This window comes from Cryptomeria japonica, chromosome 4 (genome assembly GCF_030272615.1).
Source record: "Cryptomeria japonica chromosome 4, Sugi_1.0, whole genome shotgun sequence".
In the NCBI taxonomy this organism is placed as follows: domain Eukaryota; kingdom Viridiplantae; phylum Streptophyta; class Pinopsida; order Cupressales; family Cupressaceae; genus Cryptomeria; species Cryptomeria japonica.
Genome location: NC_081408.1, coordinates 384865981 through 384892088, shown reverse-complemented (window position 1 = coordinate 384892088; position 26108 = coordinate 384865981). Strand labels below are relative to the sequence as shown.

Here is a 26108-nt window from a genome sequence, read left to right as displayed (position 1 = left end):
AAATTCAAATGCTTTTTTGGTTTATGATATGCCCATAGAATATACATGAAATATAATATTTAAGTATAAGAAAAGAAAAAGACAAAGGGAAATGTGGCTTATACTTTAAGTTATATTGCAGGTTTATATTGGTCTAATGTTTGAGAGTAGTTTCAGATACGTAGGAGTTATACTGCAAATTCTAGGTTTTAGAAGATATTATAAATTTTCAAACGGTCAAATTTCAATAATCAATAATTAATAGGCTCCTATCAACATTCTCTCGCTCTCTCTATCTCACTCACTTTATCTGCCCTAAACTCTAGACTTATCTCTCTCCCTATCACTCTTCCTCTATCCCCTCTCTCTACCTCTCTCTATCTCACTCTCTCCTCACTCCCCCAAGATCTAGACCTATCTCCCTACCCCTCTCTCTCTCACCCTCAGACCCCCACAAGGGATGCTACCCTCAACCTCATTTTTGTGTTGCCCCTAAACCCCCATCAAAGTATAAGTCTAAGCAAGTAATAGGCCAATGATGAATCATGATCATAAAAATCTACATAATATATATCCCTTGTTGCAAATCTCAACATATTCATAGTTAAAAAAATATTATGGTTGCTACATCATCTAGGACCTACCTTAGATGCTTTTGTAGGAGGGATGCAGGCTCCTCTAAGCCATAGACTTCTAGTTTTTGTTTGATATTTGTTTGGAAGATTTGATGTCATGGGTTTCATATTCCATGACTTTTGTATGCATTTGACTTTTTTTATATATCTAAGTGTGCTATTTCCTTTAGCTAAACTTTGTGTTTCTACTTATCTGATCGATGTATACTTGTGTATGCGATCAAATTCGCTCTTATTTGACGATGTCATTGTCTTTAAGGTTTATTTAATAAAGGGTGCATCAAACAAATTTTAAATCCTTAAAAATATCTAAATTTCTTCGGCATTTCACTTGCCAAGTTTGCATTTATTTTTTTCTGTTGAGCCCCAAGTCATGAGTTGAGTCAACCTCGCCAAGTTTGCACTAATTTGAGTCTCATATCTGTTGTGATGTTTTCACACATCGCCCCATTGCAAATGGGGACCCCTAATTTTTAGGCCCTCGCGGTTTTTTGGCTTCCGATTTTCTGGTCTTTTGAGCAGCAATCTCGTCAGTCCTCCGAGCCTGCAAGTGAGTGGGGTCAATTTGATCAAATCAGCTTTTCGTTTGAGTGAATTTGGTGAAGTCTAGGGCTTGTTTCGTCAATTTTAGGATTTTTGTCCTTAGTCCTAGATTTTAGGGGTTTTGTTAGGGTTTTGGAAAAACTGAATGCAGAACTAGAATCAAGACCCTTCGAGGAATCTCCCAGTAAACTTTGAGTGAAAACGGAGCATTAGAAAGTTCCAATTTTTTAGGGATTTTACCAAGTCTCGGAATGTCTTCATTTTGCCAAAACTCAAACTTACTATTTTTAGTAAGTGCTTTCCTAACCTATTTTTTCCAAACCCTAACATTTTGAAACACTTACTATTTGGGAAAATCTATTTTTGGTAGGTTCTTCACAGGAAAACACTGAAAAATTAACATCCCTGAAGACACTAAAGACTGAACGTTCTTGAAGATCATTTCTAAATCCGGAAGAGTGAAAAGGCAGACAAGTGTGATCAAAATTTGGTTAAGTATGGGAACCAGTCCAAGAATGGAAAGCTCGAAAAATCATCTAAGTTTGGAAATGAAAATCAATCCACAAATGTCATCCTGATCCGGAAATGGCTTGAAATTTGACTAAGTCTGAAAATTTAAAAGGTCTTCCAAAACCTAGAATTTGCATTATAATTCCTAGAGATCCGAAACCACTCTCAAACATCCTGCCAATATATATGAAATATAACATTTAAGAATAAGAAACGAAAAAGACATATTGAAATGCCACTTATACTTAAATGTTATATTTCATATATATATATATATATATATATATATATATATATATATATATATATATATATATATATATATATATATGTCCTGAATTGGTAGAAAATATCAAATTCCTCCACAAGCATCAAAATCTGCTCAAGCAGGGGTGAAGAGAGCCAAAATGAAGGTTACTTGGAAATCAAGAAATGGAGGGAATTCCATCTCCAACCCAAAATGCTGCCCTAGGAAGTCAAAGGGCGCTAAAACTACTCTGTCATGGAATTCATAAAAACGTCGAAGTTCCTTCCTCCTAGCAAAATGCCGACCTACTCCTCAGGAGGGCGCCAAAGTCAAGAAGATAGTAAAATGTATGAATTCCTTGGACAACTCAAAATCTCGCCCAGGAAAGTCAAAGGGCGCCAAAGCATGGTGAACATGGAGAATGGAAAAAAGTGTGAATTCCTCCACCTATGCAAAAATCCGCCCAAGAAGGTCATAGGGCGCCAAATCGAAGGGATGATGGATAATTCAAACAAAGCATGAATTCCTCCTTCAGTGTGAAATTTTGCCCATGAACATGAAAGGGTGCCAAAATGCCTAGGCTTTGGAAAATGTGTAAAGGATGAATTCCTTCATCAAGCCAGTTCAATGCCCAAGTTCAAAGACAAGAAAGGAATGTTTAAATGATGATGAAATTTCTACTCCAAGATGATTCCACGCTCAAAAGATATTGGAAGACTCCCATGAGCAAGGATGAAATGATGAATTCCACCATGCAAAATGAATTCCATGCTCAAGCCGGAAAACTAAGGAAATTTGTCTAAGACATGTGAAAATCCAAGGGTCGAGGAGGAATGAAAAGCAGAAATCCCCTTGAGAAATTTTTTGAAATTTCCATTTTTAGACACCAAATCTTATCAGAATCCGGAAAGTTTTGCAGATTTGGACTCGTGAGATAATTCTCTCTCTCCTGGACTCGGGTCCTAGATTTTAAGAAAGTTCCTGAAAAATAGGAGATGTGAAAATTGGTTGAAAAGCTCCCTATGAACATGATGAATTCAAAGAGCACAAAAAATTCCTTAGGGAAGAATTGTGCCCAAGAAGAAGAAATTCCAGAGAAGTGAAAAAATTGACTAAGTCATGGAAATTCCTTCCTTCACGACAGAATTCTTGGAAAAGGTGAGAATTTGGCTAAGTGTTGGAAATTCCTTCCTTCACGACAAAATACTTGGAAAAAGTGAAAAATTGACTAAGTGCTTGAAATTCCTTCCTTCAAGACAAAATTCCAGGAAGGTGAAAATTTGGCTAAGTGATGGAAATTTCTTCCTTCATCACAGAATTCCAAGAAAGCTAAATATTGACAAGTGTTGGAAATTCCTTCCTTCAGGACATAGTTCTTGGAAATCATGAAAATAGGCTAAGGCATGAAGAATTTCCTTCCTCAGGGGTAAGGAATAAATTTCTTTCCAAAGGAGAATTCCTTCACAACATGAATTCCACGTCGGGATGAAATGAAGGTGAAAAAAAACAATTTCTAAGGCAAGGAAGAAATCAAAATCTCAAGAAAATTCTTCCCAAATAAAATTTTCTCTCTCCAAGGGTTTCTCGCCAAGTGGCAGTCGGGTCAACACATGAAGAATTAATGGAGCATCTTTTGCATGTAGCCGTCGCATTTATGGCATTGTGGTAGATTCATTTTGCATGCAGCCATCCCGTTCGGGAGATGATGGTGCATTTATGGCATCATGGGTGATTTTTGCACGAGGGTGAATTCATTGCATAGTGGGCACTTTTTGAATGTAATGGTTAATTAATGCTTTATGGGTGCCATTTTTGGTAGGATTGTAATTAATTGTATATGGGCATGATGGGTTATTAATTGTTGATTCTCACCTTGTTGCATCATGTGTGGAGAATCTTTTAGGGAAAACCCTAATTAGGGTTTTGCATGTAATCATGGCCTGAGGCCTATATAAAGGGGTGAACCCTTCATTTGTAAAAGGAGGGAGCTTTGTATGAAATTGTTGCGATAAGTTTTTGAGATAATAACAGTGAAAGATTGTTCTCTGGTGGTGTCCACTTAAGTTATTTTCAAAACTTGCATGGTTTCTCCTTCCTCACTTAAGAGTACAACTTTATTTTCTCAGTTGTTAGATAAAGTGGTTTGATTTCAATGGAGAATGTAATGGTGTTTGATGAATTTCCATGGTTCATACGTTTTGCATCTTGTTGATTGTAAGTTGCAGTGTAAAGTTAGCCTGAGCCACCAAATTTGTGCTAGGTTCAATTGTGAATAGTCGTTTGGATTGCACCGTGTTGGGTATTCAAATGCACCTTCTCAATATGAAAATCCTTCATCATCCTCAAAAGATTGCACCGGTTCTTGCGGAGTTGTAGTTAAACTTGACAAAGCAGAGCTTGGTTTATTTGGAATTTGTCCACCGAAGCATTAACCGTTGATAACACTGCCCTTAGGAGTAAATTTAGATCCTTCTAAACCCTTTTCCCTTTTATTTTCAGTTCATTTTAGTCCGTTCAAAGCAGCAGCATCACAGAATTGCCATATCCGATGATGGAGTTCCAGCCACAGCAAAGAAGTGAAAGAATGATGCAAACGTAAGGCCCCTTGGATTACCAACAATCACATCAGCCAACTGAGTCACATCCGTAGCATAAAGGAACCTTGGAGTCGATTGTTTGAACTTCTTGCAATCTTAGCATGCAATCGCACTTTGATCAAGAGAGAGTGAAGTGACCATTAGGCAACTTTATTCTGTGTTAGACGTAGTCATAAAAAACACGTCAACAGTATCTATGATCCAAAAATCACCATACATCCATGGTTCCTATTCATGAATCTTCTTTGGTACTTGATCCATCATATCAGTATTTGTCACCTCATAGCATTGGCTTGGAGATCATTGAGCATCCATCATGGGCATCATATCAATCTTTAGATCATGTGCAAAATTTAGAGGCATTCATAGTACTTCCTCCATCTTCCTATTTGGAATGGGAGATCATCTTGCACACATTTGTGGTGTTGTTTCTTCCTAAGGGGGGAAATTTTGTTCAACAATCGTGGATCATCTTCAACTTCTAGTGTCAAACATCTACCAACACTACATGCATTATTTTGAGGGAAGGCTGCATGTTTTCTCTTCTCTTATCAATTTCAGGAGGAAGTATTTCCTCACATGGAGTTCATTACTTCACATTCTTTAGGGGGCTCACATGACCTCTCTTTTCTCTCCTATGGGAGGAAACCTACTTGTACATTGTGTTAAAAGTAGCCTTTGGGGGGTCATCATGAGTCCTTCCTTCTATCACTTATCTTCTTCACACTTGTATATTTCACATTGCATTATTTCTCTTTTGGAGGGTAGTTTTGTTCCTACTGGTTTTTCTCCTTTATCTCCACTTTATGAGAAATTTGTTCATGGGTACCTAACATGGCCTAGTAGTCTGGACTCATCATCTTGCATACACTAATCTATAAATTTCACTTAAGGGAGAGTGTTATTGTAAATAGAGTCATTGTCAAACTAGTTAGCTAATCACCTTTCTAGTTAGTGACCTATTCACACCTAGTTTCAGATTATTTAAGACTATTTTATCATTTTGTTTCACTTCATATGATTGAGACATGTGTCATCATCACTTCAGACACCTATCGCATTCTTGTTTGACACCTGCCCACACATTTGTCAAGTGAGCTCACAAGTGTTGCACCTTTGGATGCGTAGTCAAAGTTTCACTCCTACATTCACACCTAGTCATCCTTACCTCTATATGCAAGGTTGATCATTGTATTATTAATTCTTCATATCATATGATAGACTATCCTACTGTACTTATCATTTCACTAGTGGAAGATTGTTTTTGTGCTTTCAAATTCCTAGCTTACTCCAACAGTGTGTTCAAATTATCCTTGATTTCCTTAGATGATTTTGCCACATCTATTTGATGTAACTCAACATTGGAGAGAGCAAGATCACTAATGGCTTTGGCTTTATGATCGCTATGTTGCCATTCTAGTACTTATTAGCATTTGTAGGTGTTACCCCTAATTTTAAACTTCCATTTAGGTTTCATGAAAAGGCCGACTCTCATTTTCCCCTTTGTCATTTTTTGCATTTGTTGGCTAAGTTGCATGTTTTTCGACCCCGACCATCAAGTTTCCAAAGTTCTTAAAACGATTGAATTGTCAAGCATCAAATATAAATTGGCGTCATAAGTCATAAGCAATGCCAATATCCACAAGGTCGGACGATCGAAGCATTTTCGAACCCCGACACTAGTTCTAAGTATCCCTGATCGCTCGGCCGCCCTCGAACACATGCCTCTTTCCATCGATTGCCTTGAGATGTTTCCAAAATTTACCCATCACTTGACCACATTAAATGTGTCCTACCACCCAAGTTGATGTTGTTTGGCTTGGTAATTCTCTGGTTCTTGTGCAAAGGTTCAAGAGCTTTTGCAACTGCCTGACTACATGGAAGTTTTCCATTTTCCAAGACGTGATCTGCTTGAAGATAAGGGAGGTGCATCTCCTTAATGACAGATTAGGTGGCTAAAGCATGCAAAGTTGATGACATGAATTTTGAAGAAGGGTGATATTATTTTTCGTAGCCAAAATTTAATGAGCTAATGGTCCTGTACATAAACGAAAGGTGGCAAATTTCTAAATTCATTCTTTCTTTAGGGATTAGCCAGAAAAACAGCAAGTTGGTAGGCTGGCATATTTATCAGGGAGGTGGAAATTTTACAATTTCAATCATTTCCGTTTCGGAATCTCTCAAGCCAACAATTGACATGGATTATTCCCCTGCGTTAAAACAATATGGTGCTTCCTCTCGAAGATCAACTTTCCATCACCCAACTTGATTTGAATTGGATCCAAAGAGAGCAGGAAGACATTGTTGCTCAATTGAACTGGGTTGTGTGGAGAGAAAAGTCCAATTATGCTGAATATAGAAGAATAACTTCCTTTTTGGAGTGAGAAGAAAGGCGAGCAATCAGCTCCTACAGAGGGAAATTGTTGCAGCCAAAGTTTCTGCACCTAACACAAATTAAACCAGTGCTAAGCCAAGTTGACGTGGTACAAAATGGTTCTTGGAGAAGGTGTTGGTCCCGTACTTCAACCCGACCCGCTATTGGTTGAAGACCCACAAAAAGATATCCTTTTTGGATTCACTTCCTTAGCTTGGAAATGCAAAAGGAGTTATGCAGAATACATGAGGATTTCTTTGTGTAGGAAGAAGAGGAGGCAAAGACCAAAATGTATGACGCCCAACTCCAATTGGCAATCCTAGCATAACGGAAACCTGTGCCTCCCCCTCCCCCTAACTGAAAAGTCTCACCCTCTAGACTTATAATTAGGTGTCATAGACTCTTAGGAGTCGTTTTTATTTTTATTTTGGGTAATTGTTCAGTTCTTTTCTTAGAATGGTCGCTTTAAAAGACCATTATTTTAAAGAAACAATTATGAACTATGGTCTATTTATGATGAATAGTGTGCAGAGACAAGAGACGAGGAGGAATTCTTCTTTAATTTGCTTAAAAAGACTCCTTAACAGTTTTTCTTTGGAAGGGATACAGAAGCTGAAATCTGAATGCATTTTCATGAATGATAAACTCTGAGTTATGGTTCGTGAATTGTGTTATTCTTCTTATGTTGAAACATTATGCATCTAGATTTCCTTTCTTGTAATCCATTGGAAAAAAACTAGAATTTGCATGTGCACATTACTGTAAAATTTGGCTTTGAATGAATGAAATGGTGATGTTTTGGTTCTATGAATCTTAACAGGGTAGAATCTTTGTATTCTATTCGATTATGTACTTGCCTAAAGCTTTCCCCCTTTCCCTTTTTCAAAGTTTTCTGGTTACAAAGCTTTGCCTTTGCTGCTTTTCGGTAAAAAGCATACCCAATTTAGATAAAATCAAATTTCATCTGTTCAGGGGGGGTTCTTCTTGATGGCTCAAGTTTCTAAGGGGGGTTGGGGTTTCCCTATTGGATCCCCCCCCCCCCTTATTCTGGTTTTTTGGTTCTTTCTATATCCTGTTGCTTCAGCTTTGTTTTTCTTTGAGTACTGTTTGGTGCCCTTGCTGTGGGCTAGGCCCTTGTGTTTGTTTCGACAGTCCCTTTGACCCTCTTTGTGGTCATTTGTTGGACATTAGTAAATTTATCTTATCTTATACCTCTAAAATTCAAAAGAAAATTGCTAATTTAAATAGTGATTTCTCCAATTGTTAGTTTCCGGTTTGTCCTTCCTCTGGGCATAGTGAGTCAATTTCAGGATTATTTTCAAAGGACAAAACTGTTAACCAAAACTTGCATCAAAGATAATTTCAGGATTAGTTTCTCATTTGCATTTATCATTCCCCATAGGTTCTATGCATCAATTGCATCTAAATTTCTCCAAGTGTGGAAGTTATGGCTAGGATATTTATATAATGGAATATGTGTTTCCAAAATTATACAAAACCAAAATGTGATTTTGGAAAATTTGAAACCCTGATACATCCTTGAATTCAGCTTGGAAAAATAAATTGATTAAAAATACCTTTGATGACCCTAGCACATTATTTCTACCTACACAATTAATACTAATACCTTGTGCCCTAGCTATGGGTTTTTAACCAACCAATAAAATCTGCTTAGAAAATTTGAACAAATACTTGCAATAAACCCTAGCTATTGCAATTTATGTGCATCAATGGAGACTAATGAAGCCCTAGTTGCATGAACTGCACAAATCCACTCATATCCTTGGATTTATGAAACGAGTTGACATTATTTTGATAACCTACAATTTTTGGTTCCTTGGTCATGATTTTCCTCCTTTCTATGAAATGTGGTCAAAAGATATAGAACACAATATGTTGCCGACAACAGTAGTGCCTCAGAATGGCCAAGCTCTCGTCTTGTTGAGACATTTAGGGATGGTCTACTAATTTATCTTTGGTTTCTTGGAGGTTTCGCAGCAGCAAATTGATGTTTTCTTGACTTAATTCTTGATATGTTTTTGTAGCTCAAAATCTTCACCAAACCATTTACTGTATCATTTATATTTACCAGGGCAAACTGGATAGTTGTTTTCGAGCATGTTGAGTATTTGGGTTAGAGGATTTGATGGAATGTTTCTTGCCGACTGGAAAATGGCAGTCCAAGATTTGATGGCATCACATAGCATCAAATAGGCACTAAATTTCAAAGGTTGTTGGTGAAAGGTTGTAGTTGCAGGTTCAGCACTAAGAGAGTTGAGCATCTAACCAGAGAATCTAGGAGGGGTAATAAAAAGACAGACTGCAAACAAACGTACACATCAAATTAGCAGTATGAATGACTCTCATGGGATCAGATTCCTATTTAGGAGCAGCTGCTTGGTAAAATGAACCTTCATCATCTTTATAGGCTTAAAGGGAAAATAAGGGAAATAAATTTTAATAGTATTTTAAGTTGGGCCTAGCAATTTTTTATTTTAAGGGCAACCTATATTATATTATTAAAATAAAAACAAGTGTTTTTAAACACATTAAATACAACGTATTTTTTTAAAATACTAAAACTAAATAAAAGTTATTTTTAATTACTAAAATTAAAAGATATTTTTTAAATTCTAAAAATAAAAGTAATTTTAAATACTAGTTGGAGGGAAATTTTATCAAGGGCCCAAATTGGAAAAGAGTAAAAAGGGAGCACCTAGTTTTATTTGATATCTAGATCTCATTTTGGGCATTTTCGTTGTGAGCTTTGGTATTTAAGTTTGGCATCCAGGGACGAAAAGCTTTGGCTGTTTTTAGTGATCCGAAATGATGAAACCACTCTAGGCTCTTGATTTCCAGAAGTCAGGGTCAAAAACCTCATCATTGGCATTCGCAAACAACACCTAGGATTTGAATGTTGAGCTAATTTGGCAATTTGTGCAAATCTTAGGGATCTATTGAATGGATTTTCAAGTAAACAATTATTGGTGTCAGTTTTTTTTTGTAAGGGCCTATTCCTGGTTTGACACCATTGAAGGGTTTTAATAATGTTTTGAGATCTATATCAGACATATAGCAGCTGTTCAACATCACATTTCCAACCGTACCAGCCATTATTGCAGCCGTCCCACTGTTGCAACAAGTCATTCAGCTCTTGGTTTTTGTTTATCAGTCATTCAGGCTCAGATCTGCATTTATCGTCATTTACAGAGGTTTGATCAGCATTTTCAGGTGAATTGTAAGTTGGTATGAAAGTGAAATTTTGAATAATTCATGTATGATCAGCAATATGCCTATTGATGGCATATAAACATCAGATATAGACTTTATGACAATGTTATCAGCCTTGTAAATCGTTTCTAGCGGTTGCATATCAATAAAATCAGACTTCGGATTGTTTCTATGTTCATACTTAACTCAAATCTGCAAGTTTGATGTGAACTAGGGTTTGTACCAGCAAGCATAACTGAATAATTTGGCTTAGACTTACGGTATGATGTGTCTAAGGGGCTATTTTAGTATTTTCAGTTAATTGTGTGCCAAATTACTTTGATGTCCCAGTTTGTTTTCATTTTCAGAAATCTGAAATAAAAAAGATCAAAAAATCAGAGTACTATATAATACTTGATAGGTGACACTACATCCTTGATTTTAGTTGGCTATCTCTATAGTTGAATTTATTAAAGTAATATTGTAATATTTAGCTTAGAATGGTCTTTTAAGTCGTTTAGTTAGTTTTTAGTAACTTTCTATTCTGTAAGTCGGTTAGAATTTAGAATCTTTTTATTTTGTCTTTAGTTCTCAGTCATTTCCGTTATGGAAAGATCTTCTATAATCGCCTATTTAAGGAGTATTCTTCTCCTTTGTTAACAAAAATCAATTATCATTTCAGCGTATCAGAGCACGGATTCTTTTTTGGATCGGTTTTTTTTTAAACAAAATCATGGGGTTTTTTTGGCAGATTTTTTATAGAATAAAATTCATGGTTTGTTCTACAAGAGATCAAGAATTTTTACCAACAAAGTTTTTGTACAAATTTTTGATAAAAATCTTGGTTTTCTAGTTCACGTTTTTTGGTGAAGGGTTTTTGTTCTTGAAATTCACAATGAAAATCTTGGGTTTTTTGTTCAAAAATTGCAACCTGGTTCTTTTTGAAGATCGCAGGTTTATTTTGTTGCAAATCTTGAATCTGCAGTTTCACAATTTTTCCACAAATTGTGGTGTTGTTTTGCAGCAAACTTTTTGACAATTTTTCAACAAAATCATGGCTTTCTGTCTTCGACAAAAATTTTTGACCATTTTTTATGAAATTGTGGTTTCTTGCTGTTTGTTTTTGCAAATGTTTTGTTTTTTAATCAGAACTAGGTTTGCTTCAGCAACAGCTTTTTTGCAAGATTTTTTCATCAAAATCGTGGGTATCAGTTTTTTGCAATGCTTTGGAGTTGTGCCCAGGGTTTCTAGGACAAACGGCGTTTCTACAAAAGTACTAAGTTTTTGCACAATTTTTTGACAAAATCATGGGTGTTGCTATTTTTCTCCAAAGCAATGGAGGGTTTTTTGACTTGTCTTTTTTTATGAGTTTTGGCAGAATTGTGTATTTTCAGAATTGTGAAGGTTAAGAGAGATTTTCTAGACAATCGTGGGTATTCTAAATATTTACATGACAAATAGTGGGTTACATTTTTTCTTCTAATTTATTATCAACAAAAATTGAAGGTATTTGAGAAGAAGTTTTTTATCACGTTTTTTGTGTCTTTGGATAGCGGGAGGGTATCATCATTGTGGTAAAATTGGTCAAATGAATAAGTTCTATAGAAAGCAGTTGGTTGATCAAAAATTCAACCAGGGAGGGTCTCAAAAGCAGGCTCATGTCACAAAGCATTCGAAGGAGTCAACCTTCTATGCATTCATGGCCAAAAGGCCAGCAGATCATGAAAGTCTAATACATGGTAGTTAGTAGAATGACCATTAAGGGAGGGTATTAAAGTAATATTATAATATTTAGCTTATAATGGTTATTTAAGTCGTTTAGTTAGTTTTTAGTAACTTTATATTCTGTAAGTCAGTCAATATTTAGAATCTTTCTATTCTGTCTTTAGTTCTCAAATCTCGATCATTTCCATTATGGAAAAATCCTCTGTAATTGCTTATATAAGGAGTATTCCTTTCGTTTGTTAACACAATCAATTATTATTTCAGAATTTGTGAGGATGCAACGTAGTTGGGACAGCTTGTCATTAGCCGACTCTCATAAGTTGCTAGTTCCTCTAATAGCAATGAGGAATTGGCCCAACTACAACTTCATCCACTTGGTGAAGAAGAACAAGATTACCTCTAAACTAATGGAGGACATAGTTGTAGTTCATGGTGCCTTGCGACTTAAAGATTGATAAACTCCTAAAATCAACAAACTCTAGCCACTTGATGAGATGCTTGTCTTCAAAATGTTAGACAGACTGATGCAAAAGAGGTGTAGCCAAGATCGGTTGGCATTCCATAGGATGAGCCACAATTTGATATATAGAGTGACTAAGCATTAGAGATCTCTTTTGATATTGAAAAATAGATGAGGCATTGTATTATCTGTGCTTTTTTTATTTTGTTATTGACTTATTGTGATTTTGTAGGCTTCAAGCCTTGGGTTGTCATGAAAATCTAAACATTGGAAAATGAAATCAGAAATTTCTATTTTTTGTTGCTGCTATACTTGAATAAATGAACATGTTACATCTACTATCAAATTTGATATATTATATGAATGTCTAAAAACTTATGTTTTGACCTCATGTATAGCTAAAAAATTACTATCAGCTGCAAAATTTCATGGAATATTGAAAATTGTGAACAAAAGAGAGATTAAATAAAAGAGATCAACAAGATTGGTAACACACATGGAAATGAAATTAAATTCAAATTATAAAGTATAATTTTAACACACAAACAGAGTAAAATTGATGGAAAGAGAAACAAAAATATCAAACAAGATGTTCATTTGAATTGTTTTGATAAGAATACAAACAAAAACTATTATAGACAAATCAGTTGTGAGATATGAAACCATAAAAGTGAAGACAAACTGTAAAATGTTAAGTGTATGAAGAATTTCAAACTTTAATACGCACACATCCTAAGATAAAAGGGAAACAAAAAATTCTAATTAGAATGAATGAATTAGGAAAAATACGGGATTTCCAATTAGAATGAATAAACTCTATGATACCTCATGGGTTCAACATGTAATTTTATGATTGTCAATAAGGTAAATATAAATCAATCTATCACTTCTGCAGGTTGTATGTGTAAGTGTGTGCATGTGTTTCTGCATTTTGAACACCTCCTTATCATGGTTTTCTCATTGGAATGAAGATTATATTGGCTCGCTGCCAACAAGCTTTTAAAAAACATTCAAGAGAACTCTATCCAATAAAATGTACCTTGAGAGTTGTAGCTAAATTTCTCCATTCTTCATATTCTTCCATTGTATCTCTTGGAAGGCTTGAAAGAATTCTGAGCTTAGAATCTCGCACCTGCATTGACATTCAACTTGAGTGCTTGTAAAGCAATGCATGTACTCGATTTAAATTTTCTAATAGTCATCATCCAAAACTAAGATGTTAGTGTGCCACAGCTCACAGAAGAGATTTAGTAATAACTACCATATGTTTTAGCATAGTACAAGATGATGCAGGAACAGTCAAAAGAGAAATACCAACAAAACTATTATGAGAAAAAAAATTACAAATTAATAAGCCCTTTAACAGCACTGAAATTCTGTTGATCCTTTTTGTATTAATTTCATATACACAATTGAATAAAGGGCTGGTTTTGGTTATTAGAACTCTTAGAATACCTATTTTTGGTCCCAAATTGCTGGGAATAAGTTTGATCACCAGTTTGCTATACCTCTTAGTTTTTGGAGTCTGCTTATTTTATATATGAATGTAACAGATGATTGGTCAAATATAATGATTTAGTCTTGTATTAATGTTGAACCCGATTGGATCTGAGACAATTTTTTGTTATATTTTGCTTAGATATGAGCAGAAGTGGCCTTCATGACACATATATTGTGGCCTGGTTTTCAGTAATAGATCATCAATCCAAAAACAATAGAGAAATTCTTGATTTTTTAAATTTTATGTCAAATATGGTGGGTAGAGATTGGAAAGAAGAATAGCTTTTTAGTTTCATATTAAGAGGTTTCTGTTTAAAAAACAGAAGGTTTGCCCTAAAATACTAAATGCTACCTTGATGGAGCATCATTCTTAAGGGGTAGAACCATGTATTTTACCTAAACCGTCATAAGGGCATAGATTAAGAAATAACCTTAATAGTGTTCAAAATTTGAAGTAATATAAATCTATTGAAAGTAAAACTTAAACAGACAATTTAATGCCCTGGCCTTGATCATAAGCTGCAAATTCTTTGCCTCCCTAAGCTTTAGTTTTTCTACCTCTAAGTGGAAAAATGAGCCAAATAAAGGATAGCTATATCTAAAAGCATTTCACAGCCAATCTTTGAAAAACTTTCCAAAAACTAAGGAAACAGAAAAACAAATTTTAATGTTTGAAATTACTTGGAATTACCATTGAGTTTTCGGTAGGTAATGCTACTTTGGTCAAGTCTACAAGTCCAAGTGTCTTCTAAGGCAATGGGCATATGTTAAGAATTTTAATAACAAATACATTTACTTGTTTGGATGATGGTCCTTCCTCAATGCTTGACTCTTAAATCTAGATCTTTTTCAAGAGGCACTTGTATGTGTCTTTCACTGACTAAGTGCATGGACTTAATTGGCAGAGCGTATCCCAAAGTTCTAGAGCAAGGCTCCAAACAAAATGAGATGTGACACGCTTGCTTAAAAGGTGAGATTTATGAAAATTAAATGTAAAATTTATATGTAGGAGAAAGATTATTGATCAAAATGCAAACCATATGATACAAGCGAGATTAAATATAAAGTTAAAAACAAAATGAATAAGGTTAAACATGTAAACATTAACAAGATTAATCTGTGAGTTCATTTTCAAGTGCCTATATGTATGACCATGAAGGGAATTCAATCAATCTTGCGTTACTAGTTCCTTGTTGATTTAGGTCCAATCCAGCCCAAAAATAGGTCCAAATCTGGTCCACTGGGGGCTGGAGAGAAATGCTATTCTATCCACAATCGCATGGTAAATCACAAATCCAGCATGTCTGTAGCATTTAAATTTCATATAAAGATGTTGCAGCCTAGTTTAGGGGATGCCATACTTAAAGCTTCAATAAATTAATTTGGTAAGCAACCATTAATGATCTTATCCACATCCCAATCATCAACTAGAAATAATCCAAGTGAATTTAGGAGCATAGACAAGGTATGTGAATTATTTGAAATAATGCGAGGACAAACCTAGGAAAACCCACCAAAAATTTCACTATTTTTCATAACTAGAGAACAAATTTTGATAAGAAGAAAAATTTCTAATTTGGCCTTTGACTTTGACTACATGCCCAATAACACTCCCCTAACCATAAAATGTGGATTCCAAGACATTTTGAAGACAAAAACAAAGTCATTTCCTTTATTGTGAATGAAAAAACTAATATCATTCATCCATGCTGAACTTTACTTCTTGCTTGCCATTGCATGAATAGAGTTAAAGATTGATTGGTGAAGGTTCCAAAGATGTTAGTTTGCAATTTCTACGCATTTCCAAGAGCCCACTTGTTGCCAAGGAGATTGTATAGGAAAAATTCTGCTAAAGAGGTTAAGTTTCTTTTATTCTTTCTTTACCAATAGCTTGTTTTCTTTAATGAATTTATAACACATTATTTATTAAAATGTGTTAAGTTGTACATATAATTTTTGTTTTCATTTGCTCCGATTCAGAATAGACCCAAATTCTCCCCTTTAGAAATATCTTGACATGGTACAATTGTAGAACACAGATTTACTACTGAGGGAGGGAAGGGGGGGAGCAGGGGGAGGGATCAGAAGGGGGTGAATCAGTAGTAAATAAAACTTAAATCTGAAAGTGATTGAAACTGGATGCAGAAAGGGATGCAAACACACAATGGAGACAATACACCAAATTTACGTGGAAACCTAGGATGGGAAAAGCCTATTGGAAATGGCATGTAGGGAGCCACTCATTTTCTGCCACACTTGAAGAAAAGCCTATTGGCCTTTAAAAATAAGAGATCAAAAGAATGGTTGGAAATGGCATTTCAAAACAAGTCTTGAGGAATTGTGAAGAAATAAGCTGCTGATAAATGGTATTGCAGTCTCCCCTAGAGGGGCAATGTTTTTTAGAGCAATGGAATTCAAAGTGGGGGTAAAAAATGATGCATTTATTGCTAAATTTCTCACGATAGCCATTAAGGAAGTGGGGCCTTGAAACGTTGCTCAAGTGATAATAGGCTATTCCAAAAATTGTAGAGCAGCTAGTTTATTAGTTGAGGAGCATTATTCACACACATATTTTGGACACCCTGTGTTGTCTACTCCCTCAACCTTATGCTACAAAAAATTGACACCAAAATTGATTGGATCAAATAAGTGTATGCTGAGGCCAAAGAGATCCAAATTTCATCACCAACTACCAAATATCACAAAGCATATTCAAAACATTCTTGAAATTGGAGCTGTTGAAGGTAAGTGAAGCAATAAGATTTATTTTAATAATAAGTTTTACTTTAGTAAATTCTATTTTTTTTATTTTGATTTTCAAATAGGTTTTGGAGACACAATTTGCCTCCAACACAATTGTCTTTAGAGGACTTGTGAAGGTTCAAAAAGCACTTTCCAACATGTTCATCAACCCAAATTGGTCCATATAAGGTACTCTAGCATTACATGGGAAGCTAATATTTAAGTGGATGATCCTAGATGACATTTGGTAGGATCGTGTTGAATATGTTCTTAATTTCACTGAGCCTATATTGAATGTGTTGTGTTATACAGGTGTGCATAGGCTTTGTTTGGGAGAGACATATGATGGTATCGACTCAATGATTGAGAAGATGAAAGTCATCATAATTGCAAAAGTGCAAGAGCTTGTTGAATTTTTTTTCAAATAGCTACACAAAATTATTGAAGAGTGATGGAACAAAATGAATACTCCAACACATCTTGCCTTTGCATTCAGTCCCAAATAGTATAGTGCTGAGCACCTTTTGTGTATTACACCATATAGAGATGTTGAAGTCAACCAAGTGCACAAGGCAACACTTCGTAGATTCTTCATTGATTCCAACATACAAGATGCAATTAGGACTAATCTCATGGGTTTTGTATGACCCAACGACTTTAGTATTGATGCTCAATGGTACTTCCATGGCCAATCATTCACACAACTACAACCTCTTGCGATCAAAACTTTATTGCAAAAAAAAGTTCTTTTATCTTTTAAGTTTCATATATATTTTATATTTTATATTTTAGTCTGATTTTGTCTTAGTAGGTTGCTAGTTCATCTACATTTCGGAGGAATCAAAGAACATACTCCATCCACTCAAAAAAGCCCAATCAACCATACTCATAAAAAACAAACGAATTAGTGTATATGCTATTATGCATTCAAACTTGTGTCAACTTTCACAAAAAACAAAGTGGCTACCAAGAAGGGGTGTAAAGTCCCCTTTCAAGTTTGGCACTAAAATTTCAATTCAGACTGTTTGTTTTCTGTTTGCTACGTTTACAGGTTTATCTGCTTTGCAGTTTGCTATGCTTACCATTGACATCACATTGATATATGTTGTGTCCAAAACCATGAAATAATACAGCAGAATCTATCACCATAAAACCAGATATGAAATTAACAGTTCTGACAGACATAGCAAATTGAAGCAGAGAGTCAATATTCCGACCTTTCATAATTGGATATCTGCAGGCATGGCATTGAAAGCTACACACAGTTTGTTCATGAAGAGGCTAACATATAAATCACTACAACACAGTAATACAAGTAGAGGCAGCAACACTTGTTTCTAGTCAATATGAATGCTTTGATAGTTTGATTGATAACCACATTCAAACTAGAAACCCCCTGATAATCTCCTTCCGCTGGGATTATTGCTGACATTCAGAAAACATTCAATGAAATCTTCAATACACTCATTAGCAGGGATCACGCAAAATAGCAAAATAATATGGGTGTTGCAAATGTAAAGAAGTCTGCTCCAAAACAAAGCCCGATACAATATATTTATTCATTCAGCAGAAACATCAACTCCTATCAACTGGATATTTCTCCTTATCACTCCTGCAGGGATGCTTTCAATGAAATGTTTGTTTTGATATTCCCAAGAATCACTCAGCAAATTAAATCAAACAATCTCTCATTCGCCACCAAACATGATCAGTGAATAGAAATAATAGCAATCGATTACTCCAAGGGAACGCCAATAATGTCACCACCTAGAATAGAATAATAGACTATTTCCCACATAAGAATAATGATATTCCTTAATTTTTTTTTGTAATGCTCAATCTAGAACTTTGTCTTCCATAAAGGTGTCCCAAAGCTCCATAAAAATCCATCAACTGAAGAATCTAAATGATACTTCCAAGACTACATAGGGCAGATAGTCTCAGTGCCGAATATAGTGCCCTTAGGGTTTCCATCCCAAGTCTGCAACTCCAAGAAATTCCTCAGAACAATAATAGGAGAAAATAAATCATTCCATCCCTTCATCAATCCCAAAGTCTTCCTTTATAATATTACTTTTCAGTTTTCCTGAAGGTTGCTGATTAGTGACTTTAATTAATATTAATTTTCTGAAGTCACTTTAATTATTTATAATACCTCTAAATTTTCCATTTAGTAATAATATTAAATAAATAAATTTAATTACTCTTTTATGATACATTTTAATTTTAAGGAATTAAATAATATTATATTTCCCAACCTATAAAAAAATGGGACATTACAAGGGGACACAAGGAAGTGAGGTATCAAGCCAAAGCAATTGACTTGGATGCTTCCACTTCCAACTCGCTGTACTTGATGTTGAAGGTGAGCTAACTCGTTAGCATGAGACTGTTAGTGGCATTGTTTGTGGTTATTCTAATATACTAGTACCTACATCATATAATGTGTATGGTGATGATGATAAACTTTAATGTCCCATATTGTGATGCTTGATCAGCGATGGTTGATTGTTGTCACTTGACATAATTAGTTTTTAATTTTAATATATATTATGACATTCAAATTTGACTAATTGACATTATAATATTTTTTAAATTATGGTGGTTTTGTTTATTATACAATATATGATGCTATGTGGTATTCTAAAATTTATTACTGTTGCAAATATGCATACATTTATTATTTTTATATGTTTTTGTATGCACGACCCCAAAACAAACCCAACCCCCAATTTTTTTTACTGAACCCAACCATTGAACCTAAAACCATTCCAAGACCAGTAACATAGATTTGTCCATAGAGAATGATGTAAATGTCATAAAGGATCCCCATTAGATTGCAGCATATCAACTCCATGAGGTTTTTAGAATCTCATAATGGCACTCCATTATGGTAGCCTATGATACTCTCTTCTTCTCTTTGTGTGTCATATCGTGAGCCTGAATTAAGCTTGTGATTCCATATATGTATGCATTGATTGGTCTGATCTTTTCGAACCAAATGTTGTTGGCATTATTGTGTGATACCTATTGGTGTTGTTTTGTTCATGATTGAGTTGATCATGTGTTGTACTTATTGTGTTTGGTGTGCACATTGAATGACTACCTAATTGTTTGCTTGTATGAATAGGGTTACTCACTAACCCGTTCACCTCTTGCATCTTTTTCACATTTTGTCACTTATAATTTACTTAGGGCATTTACTTTTTGTGTCTCGAGTCATAAGATTACATTTAGGACTAAACACTCACCCTTGACTATATATAAAAGGATCTTTCATGGTAAATAATTATCAATGTATATTTGTATTCTTTGATAGAAAAGAATTGTTCTCTCATTTTGGATCTATCTTGTGTTATTATTTGAAGATCCTTGATATTGGGTGCCCATCTCCATAGCCAAATCTTACACGGTATAGAACACTCTATAGCAACTTGTAGATTATTTCACTTCTAGTATAGACGGGTGGTCCTAAGGGTTCCACATAGTTGAGTGGTGTTGATCATCATTGGAGCCAATCGATCCTTTAGGATGCATGGAGATCATATAAGGATTTTTTTGCCCTATATAAATTGTAGAATTTCAGTATGCTATCATTTGATCAAAATGTATAAATTGGGGCATTTGAGTCCTTGTAAAGAAAATTGTATTGATGTGGTGAAGCACTCTTGTGAAGGACTGTAATTCACCCATATATTTGCTGTAAGTTTCATAGTGTAACTTGTTATTGATTGACTCAGACTGCGATGTTGAGATTGTGTTGTGTTTTGGAAGTGATTTCTCATGTTTAGTTAAGATCTAGAGCATGATGTGAAAGCGAAGTTTAACTTCCAATTTGAAATGAAACTATAATAACATCCCCTGAATTTTTTATTTTTTTTATTTTCTTGCTAATAAACATAGCAATATAAACATGTAATTGCTGTCACATATTTGAGATGTCTTTAAACGTGCACTTTGCCACTCATATCAATTCCTTGACAATTTTATATTCAAATGGAAAGTTCATTGCATTCCATGGATAGCTTTACAAAAATCACACTTCAAGAATACCTCAGATTAGAGCCAACAAATAAACATGCAATAATGAAAACTCTCTGCTGTCATAATTTTGAGATGAGAGGATAACATTTAATCCCTGCTGTTCATAAACTGTTTGACAAGAACATCCCCAAAAGACACCAATACATGAAATAAGTATCACATTAACATATGATTCCCACATGAAAACACCTCACCGTTTGATGATAGGACTGAGCGATGCTGTAATATCCCCTGCTTATATAGGACTAAAAATGCAAGGAATATTGTCAAACAATTGGCTGACAACCTGCTGTTCTAATTCTCAGACTGTATAACCTGCATGTTATGCGGTTTTCTAGACAGCTGAATAACTTGTGTGTTATGCTCTTTTGACTGATACAATACTTCAGACTTGTTTTGACACCATTAATCTCAGTTTACAATTAAAGATGACTTGCAAACAGCTACTAAACAATAGGACAACCCTCTAGTATGATAGTGCAATTGTTATTTGTGTTTTCTGATGCAATAGTATGAATCAAGATGCAAGAACATACACCAACAGCTGACTGTAATTTAAACAAACAGTTGGCATGCAACCATATGACAATATGTAAATGAGATGCAACCTTATCCCTCCTTTTATTTAGAAACAATAGGCTCATTACAATGACCAAACAAGTGCCAAACACTTGTCTATTTAACAATGAATTTCAGAATGTCTGAAGACACATGGCAGCCATTAATACATGCATACAACTGAGAAATACTTGTAAATATTAATGCCAAATGAACCTGGAGGTAGCGCCTTGGTCTGTGAATGAAGAAGCAAGCAATATCCTTCGACCTTGAGCCCTCACCTTGCCAAATCAAACCCTTCTACAAAATCGCCCCTGTTCTGATCTGCAGACTGTTAATAAATATAATACCATCACATATGTCTCCTTTTAAGCACTTTGCATCTTCAATGATCTCCTTCCAACAGGGCGCTCCAATCTAGGACTGATTCGATGCACAAAATTGAAGATATATGCAAAATCAAGGGATATGGCAGGTCTCGTCAAACTTGTATCAGACCTGAAATATGACTGAATCCTCCCTAATTTCACCTCCAAAATGCTTGCTAAGAAATCGCCTTCTGTCTCCTATATGCAGATGCAAATTTGGTTGCCAATACACCAAGGAGCTGAAGTCTTTTCCCAAAACCGTCCACCATGAAGCTGCTGTCAAATCTGAAGGTGTCTCTAGTGCAGATCGTACAGTTTGCAGCCCATAATTCAAGCTTCAATTCCCAACGATGCCACCCATTGAATGTAGCGTTCCAATTAGGAAGCGAGTAGATTGCCAATGTGGTTTTCAATAAGCAAGTCGGGGATTTGCCTTAGCCGTGGCAAGACTGATAATGACAGAGATAAAACTCAGAGAGCTGGAAGGTAGAATTAGCATTAATGAAGCACAAACAATGAAACCCCTCCAAACCAAAATGTCTCCATTTACTTCACAAATCGAACTTAAGCGGAGTTGGCCTTTGGCCACAATTCAAGCACAATTGAGATGACTAAAGTATCACCTCCTCAATGCAACCCTTCAAGAGATATTTCACTCCCTCAGTTATGTTATCAATGGGAATTTTCATTCTCAAAGACAAAGATCTGCAGAAACCCCTTGGCTCCACAAAATTCAATCAATTCCAGGCTGATTAACAATGAGGCTGCCTCCTCTATTTATTCTTTTCCTTCAAGAGGTTGGCCTCGGTCTAGAAGAAATAAAATAATATTTAATTGATCCTTCTAGAAGATTCCCCTTAAATAATAATAATATTATTTAATTGCACTTTAGATAATATTAAAATATTATTATAATATAAAGTGCACACGTGACATCATACGTGAGAACTCATTATCTCACCATAAAAATCATATTAAAAGGGAATGTGAAGCCACAAGCAACTGCCCAGTCGACCCTCTCATCAAACTTTTGGCCTACGAGGATCAAGTAATAGGCCAAACTCCTCTGCGGACTGATCCTCATGAAAATGGGGACATTACAATGCATGGCTGGAAGTCTGTATCAGAGAGTTGCAAGGCAGACATGCCCCTGTTACAGGTCTAAACCAGCATGAGAATACCTCCAGAACTCCTACCAAACAGGCTACTAATGCCTCCCAAGGCCTCCAAACATCTCAAACAACCAAACACTGAATGAAACCCAAATAAACACTGTTGAAGGGATGATGAACCCCAAATAACACCTCGGTTTTACTGCACCAAGCAATATAACTCTGTCCAACAAAGTCATATGTCTGTAACTGAATATTTTGAGCCACCTATGACTAAAAAGTAAAAAGTGAGCATATAGAATGACAAACTCGCTCCCCATTAGCCAATTAATGAGCAACATCCTCAAACACTTACACAAACTGATTTTTTTTTATCACACAAGTCTAAAAATGGATCAAAGACACACTGTATTAGTCAGGGCAGCAATCAATCACCCTGACTATAAACCTGTTCGAGCTCTTTTTAAAATGTTAAAATATGTTTCTGCAACTAGGGCATTGCCTCAAACCCTCAGTTGAATTGCCAGCATGAATAACACCTAAACCACCATTGAAAATGCACAACAATATCTCTGCTAAATCACCAAAAAGCAAACCAAAAACCTACCATCAAAATACCATGAACATTTTCATTCTTTTTTTGAAACCCTGAACGTCCAAACTTGATGATAACACTGTTGATTCCCATGTAAAATCACTATGTCAGTTAGGGAGGATCTTTCACCATGGAACTAGTGATTTGATGAGGGTTTTCGTCCTCCAACAAGCTTGGAAGAACTTCTCTGTTCAATCCAACAGCATCCTAATATGTGTACAAACTTGAATGAGAGAAATGAGAGCCAAAACTCCACTTTATAGAGTTTGGAGGGAAATAGATCATTTTAAAATTCAAATATTTAAACGCATTCAGGAAAAAAAACACCTTTTTAATGTTTAAACACTAAAGTGAAAATAAAATGTCACCTTATTACTTTAGTGCAAAAATTAAAATATTATTGAACACCTTACAGAAAACTCGCCAAGACACAAAAAACGGAAATTGATCTATGCCAGAACATAATTGATGCTGAAAGATGATGAGTGGTACCGAAACGAGCACTAAATATAAATAGCAGTGTTCTCCAATGAGTGAGGAGAACAAACCCAAAAAAACCCCAAAAAGACTGGTGCCAAAATAAGCACTTACTATATATAGCAGTGTTCTCCAAGGACTGCGGAGAACAAATCCAAAACAACACAGAAAAATTGGTATTGAAATGAGCATTTACTATAAATACAGATGTTTACCAAGGATTTAGGAAATCAAACCCAAAACACTACATTGTCACCAACTAGGGGAGCAACTGAACTCCAAACCATCACTGGATGCCACAAAATCCCCGAAATTGAACCAATGCTCGCGAAACAGTGAAGCGTAAAAGTCAGGACATTATAGTAACGTTTATAAATGGTAGTTGTACAATTTGATTTTGATGTGTATGGAAAGAATAATGGTATTATGTTGAAAATATCAACTTGTGTTTAGAAGTTGATTACCTTTGCATTCCTTGCTGCATTTTACTTGTATGAAGTCGATACTGGTGATTAAATGTAAACATTTGATTAAACTTGTTAACATGGTTTTGGGAAATGTTATGTACAGCAAATGAAATCTTCTTCATGTTCAATTCCTTCATTCAAACTGTATGTAAACAACTCTTTAAACCAGAAAAATATTGCATTTTTGCATTAGTTGCTATAATCTTGCTAGCCCTAGCCCTCCACATGTTGTTCGGTTTCATGCCTTGTTTCTTGTTTTGCAATATTAGAAGTTAGTGTTGAGTGTGTATGATGTTTGTAGGCTTGTAGGGGACCCTTTGTTCTGCTTTGAGACCAATTTATACAGCTCTAGAAAGACTGTTGTGCGTCCAAGATCTTTCCACAAGTTCTAGGTCACCTTCTTTACTAGGGTCAACCTGCATTGGCAATAAGGGAGAATTAGGGGTGAATTGTTCTACCAAGGGCAACATGGACTATTAGTATGGACAACATGGTCTAGAAAGAGGCAACCCTTAGACAATTAATACTTCCCACAAAATTTCCTAAAGGAGAATTGTTCCTTATGGTTTCCCCTGCATGCCTATAATCTGACTTCAAGTAGTACTTCATGTATTTTGAGAGTTATTGACCATTTGTGTTGGGATTCATGCCTACTGTTAGGACAACTAGCCTAGAGAGTCAACCATTGAAGTCTTAGGTCTCCATATCACACTAGCTTTTGAGTGTGTGATCTTTGGATTAAGAAGTTAGTTCCAAATCCTTGTTAATGTGTTATGTCAAATTGGGTCATTTAAGGGATCAAAAGACATAATGCTCTCATCTAGTTCTTTCTTTGGTGAGTGATGGAGATCCTGGCCTTATATTTAATCATCAATGTTAGACAAAACTCTACCTCAATGCAATGCCATCACAATGACCTTGACTCGTGATCGAGTAAGTCTTCCGATAATGTCACCATGCTTGGTGCATTGGCATTGTGTGCTTTGAGTGTCATTGTATTGTGCTGCAACATCTTGGGTGCATAGATGTGCAATGTGGTATGTTGATGTTGCATTTGTATCATGAAAATTTTCTCCATTCATTCTTTGACCATTAATGTCTTCGGTGAAAGATTTTGAATGTTACACACTCCGAAAGGATTTAAGCCTAATAAATGTTGGAGCTCCATGATCTAAAATGCTAAGCTCACCTCTCTCAAACAGGATGACAAGGACTCAGCGATCCACATTCATCGCAGAGTAGTAGTTAACAGATCCCCAAAACCCAAAATGAAAACAACAAGAAGTCCTCGAGGAATATTTTTTTAAATGATTAAAAAATCTGGCACTAACTTTCAAGCTGTGAAATTAAACATTTTAGAACCTTTTGTTGAGTGGCAGATCAAATCTATGTGTTCAGCCAGCATAATCACCCAGTCTTATAAGATATTCAATAATATTGAACACACGTTCAAAGCATAACAACTATAAATGCGCCATCAGGCAACAGGAAATGTAAGAAATGTTTTCAATAGTAGCAAAATAGATGGTTGTCTGTGATAAATAGTTGCCTGGGCTTGCAATAGTGAATACTACCAATTTGAACTGGGTGGTTGGGTTTTTTGTGAAAACCAGATTTTTCAGATGAAAAGTTGTAGGATTTTTGTAATCCTGGGAAAAATGCATGGGATTATCAAATAACTTGCAGTTCTTTACTAGTTTTTTTTTCAAAACTCTTTGCTCATAAAGCCTGCATTCTACATTTAAAATTTATTTTTTCAACTTTTCACTCTAGAATCAAACTTTTAAATCTCTTATAGAATAATTGACAACATTAAACAGATTCTTTAGTTATCCCTTAAGTTTATTTGTCTTTCTATACATTTTATTTGCCATGAAACAACAATCACAGTTTTTGTTTCAATATGTTTATCATTTTAGTGTTTTTCAATTTCCTGGGATTTTCTTGACTTTTCAGGTTTAAACC

At 35.3% G+C, this 26108-nt stretch overlaps 1 protein-coding gene across 1 annotated transcript in view; it reads right to left on the bottom strand.

The window, feature by feature from the left end:
- Nucleotides 1-26108, bottom strand: part of LOC131074641 (tripeptidyl-peptidase 2) — a 284234-nt gene that overhangs the window by 64528 nt on the left and 193598 nt on the right. The window contains exon 29 of the mRNA XM_058011296.2: nt 13320-13412. Coding sequence (XP_057867279.2) covers nt 13320-13412 — 93 coding nt within the window. The remainder of the gene's footprint in view (nt 1-13319; nt 13413-26108) is intronic.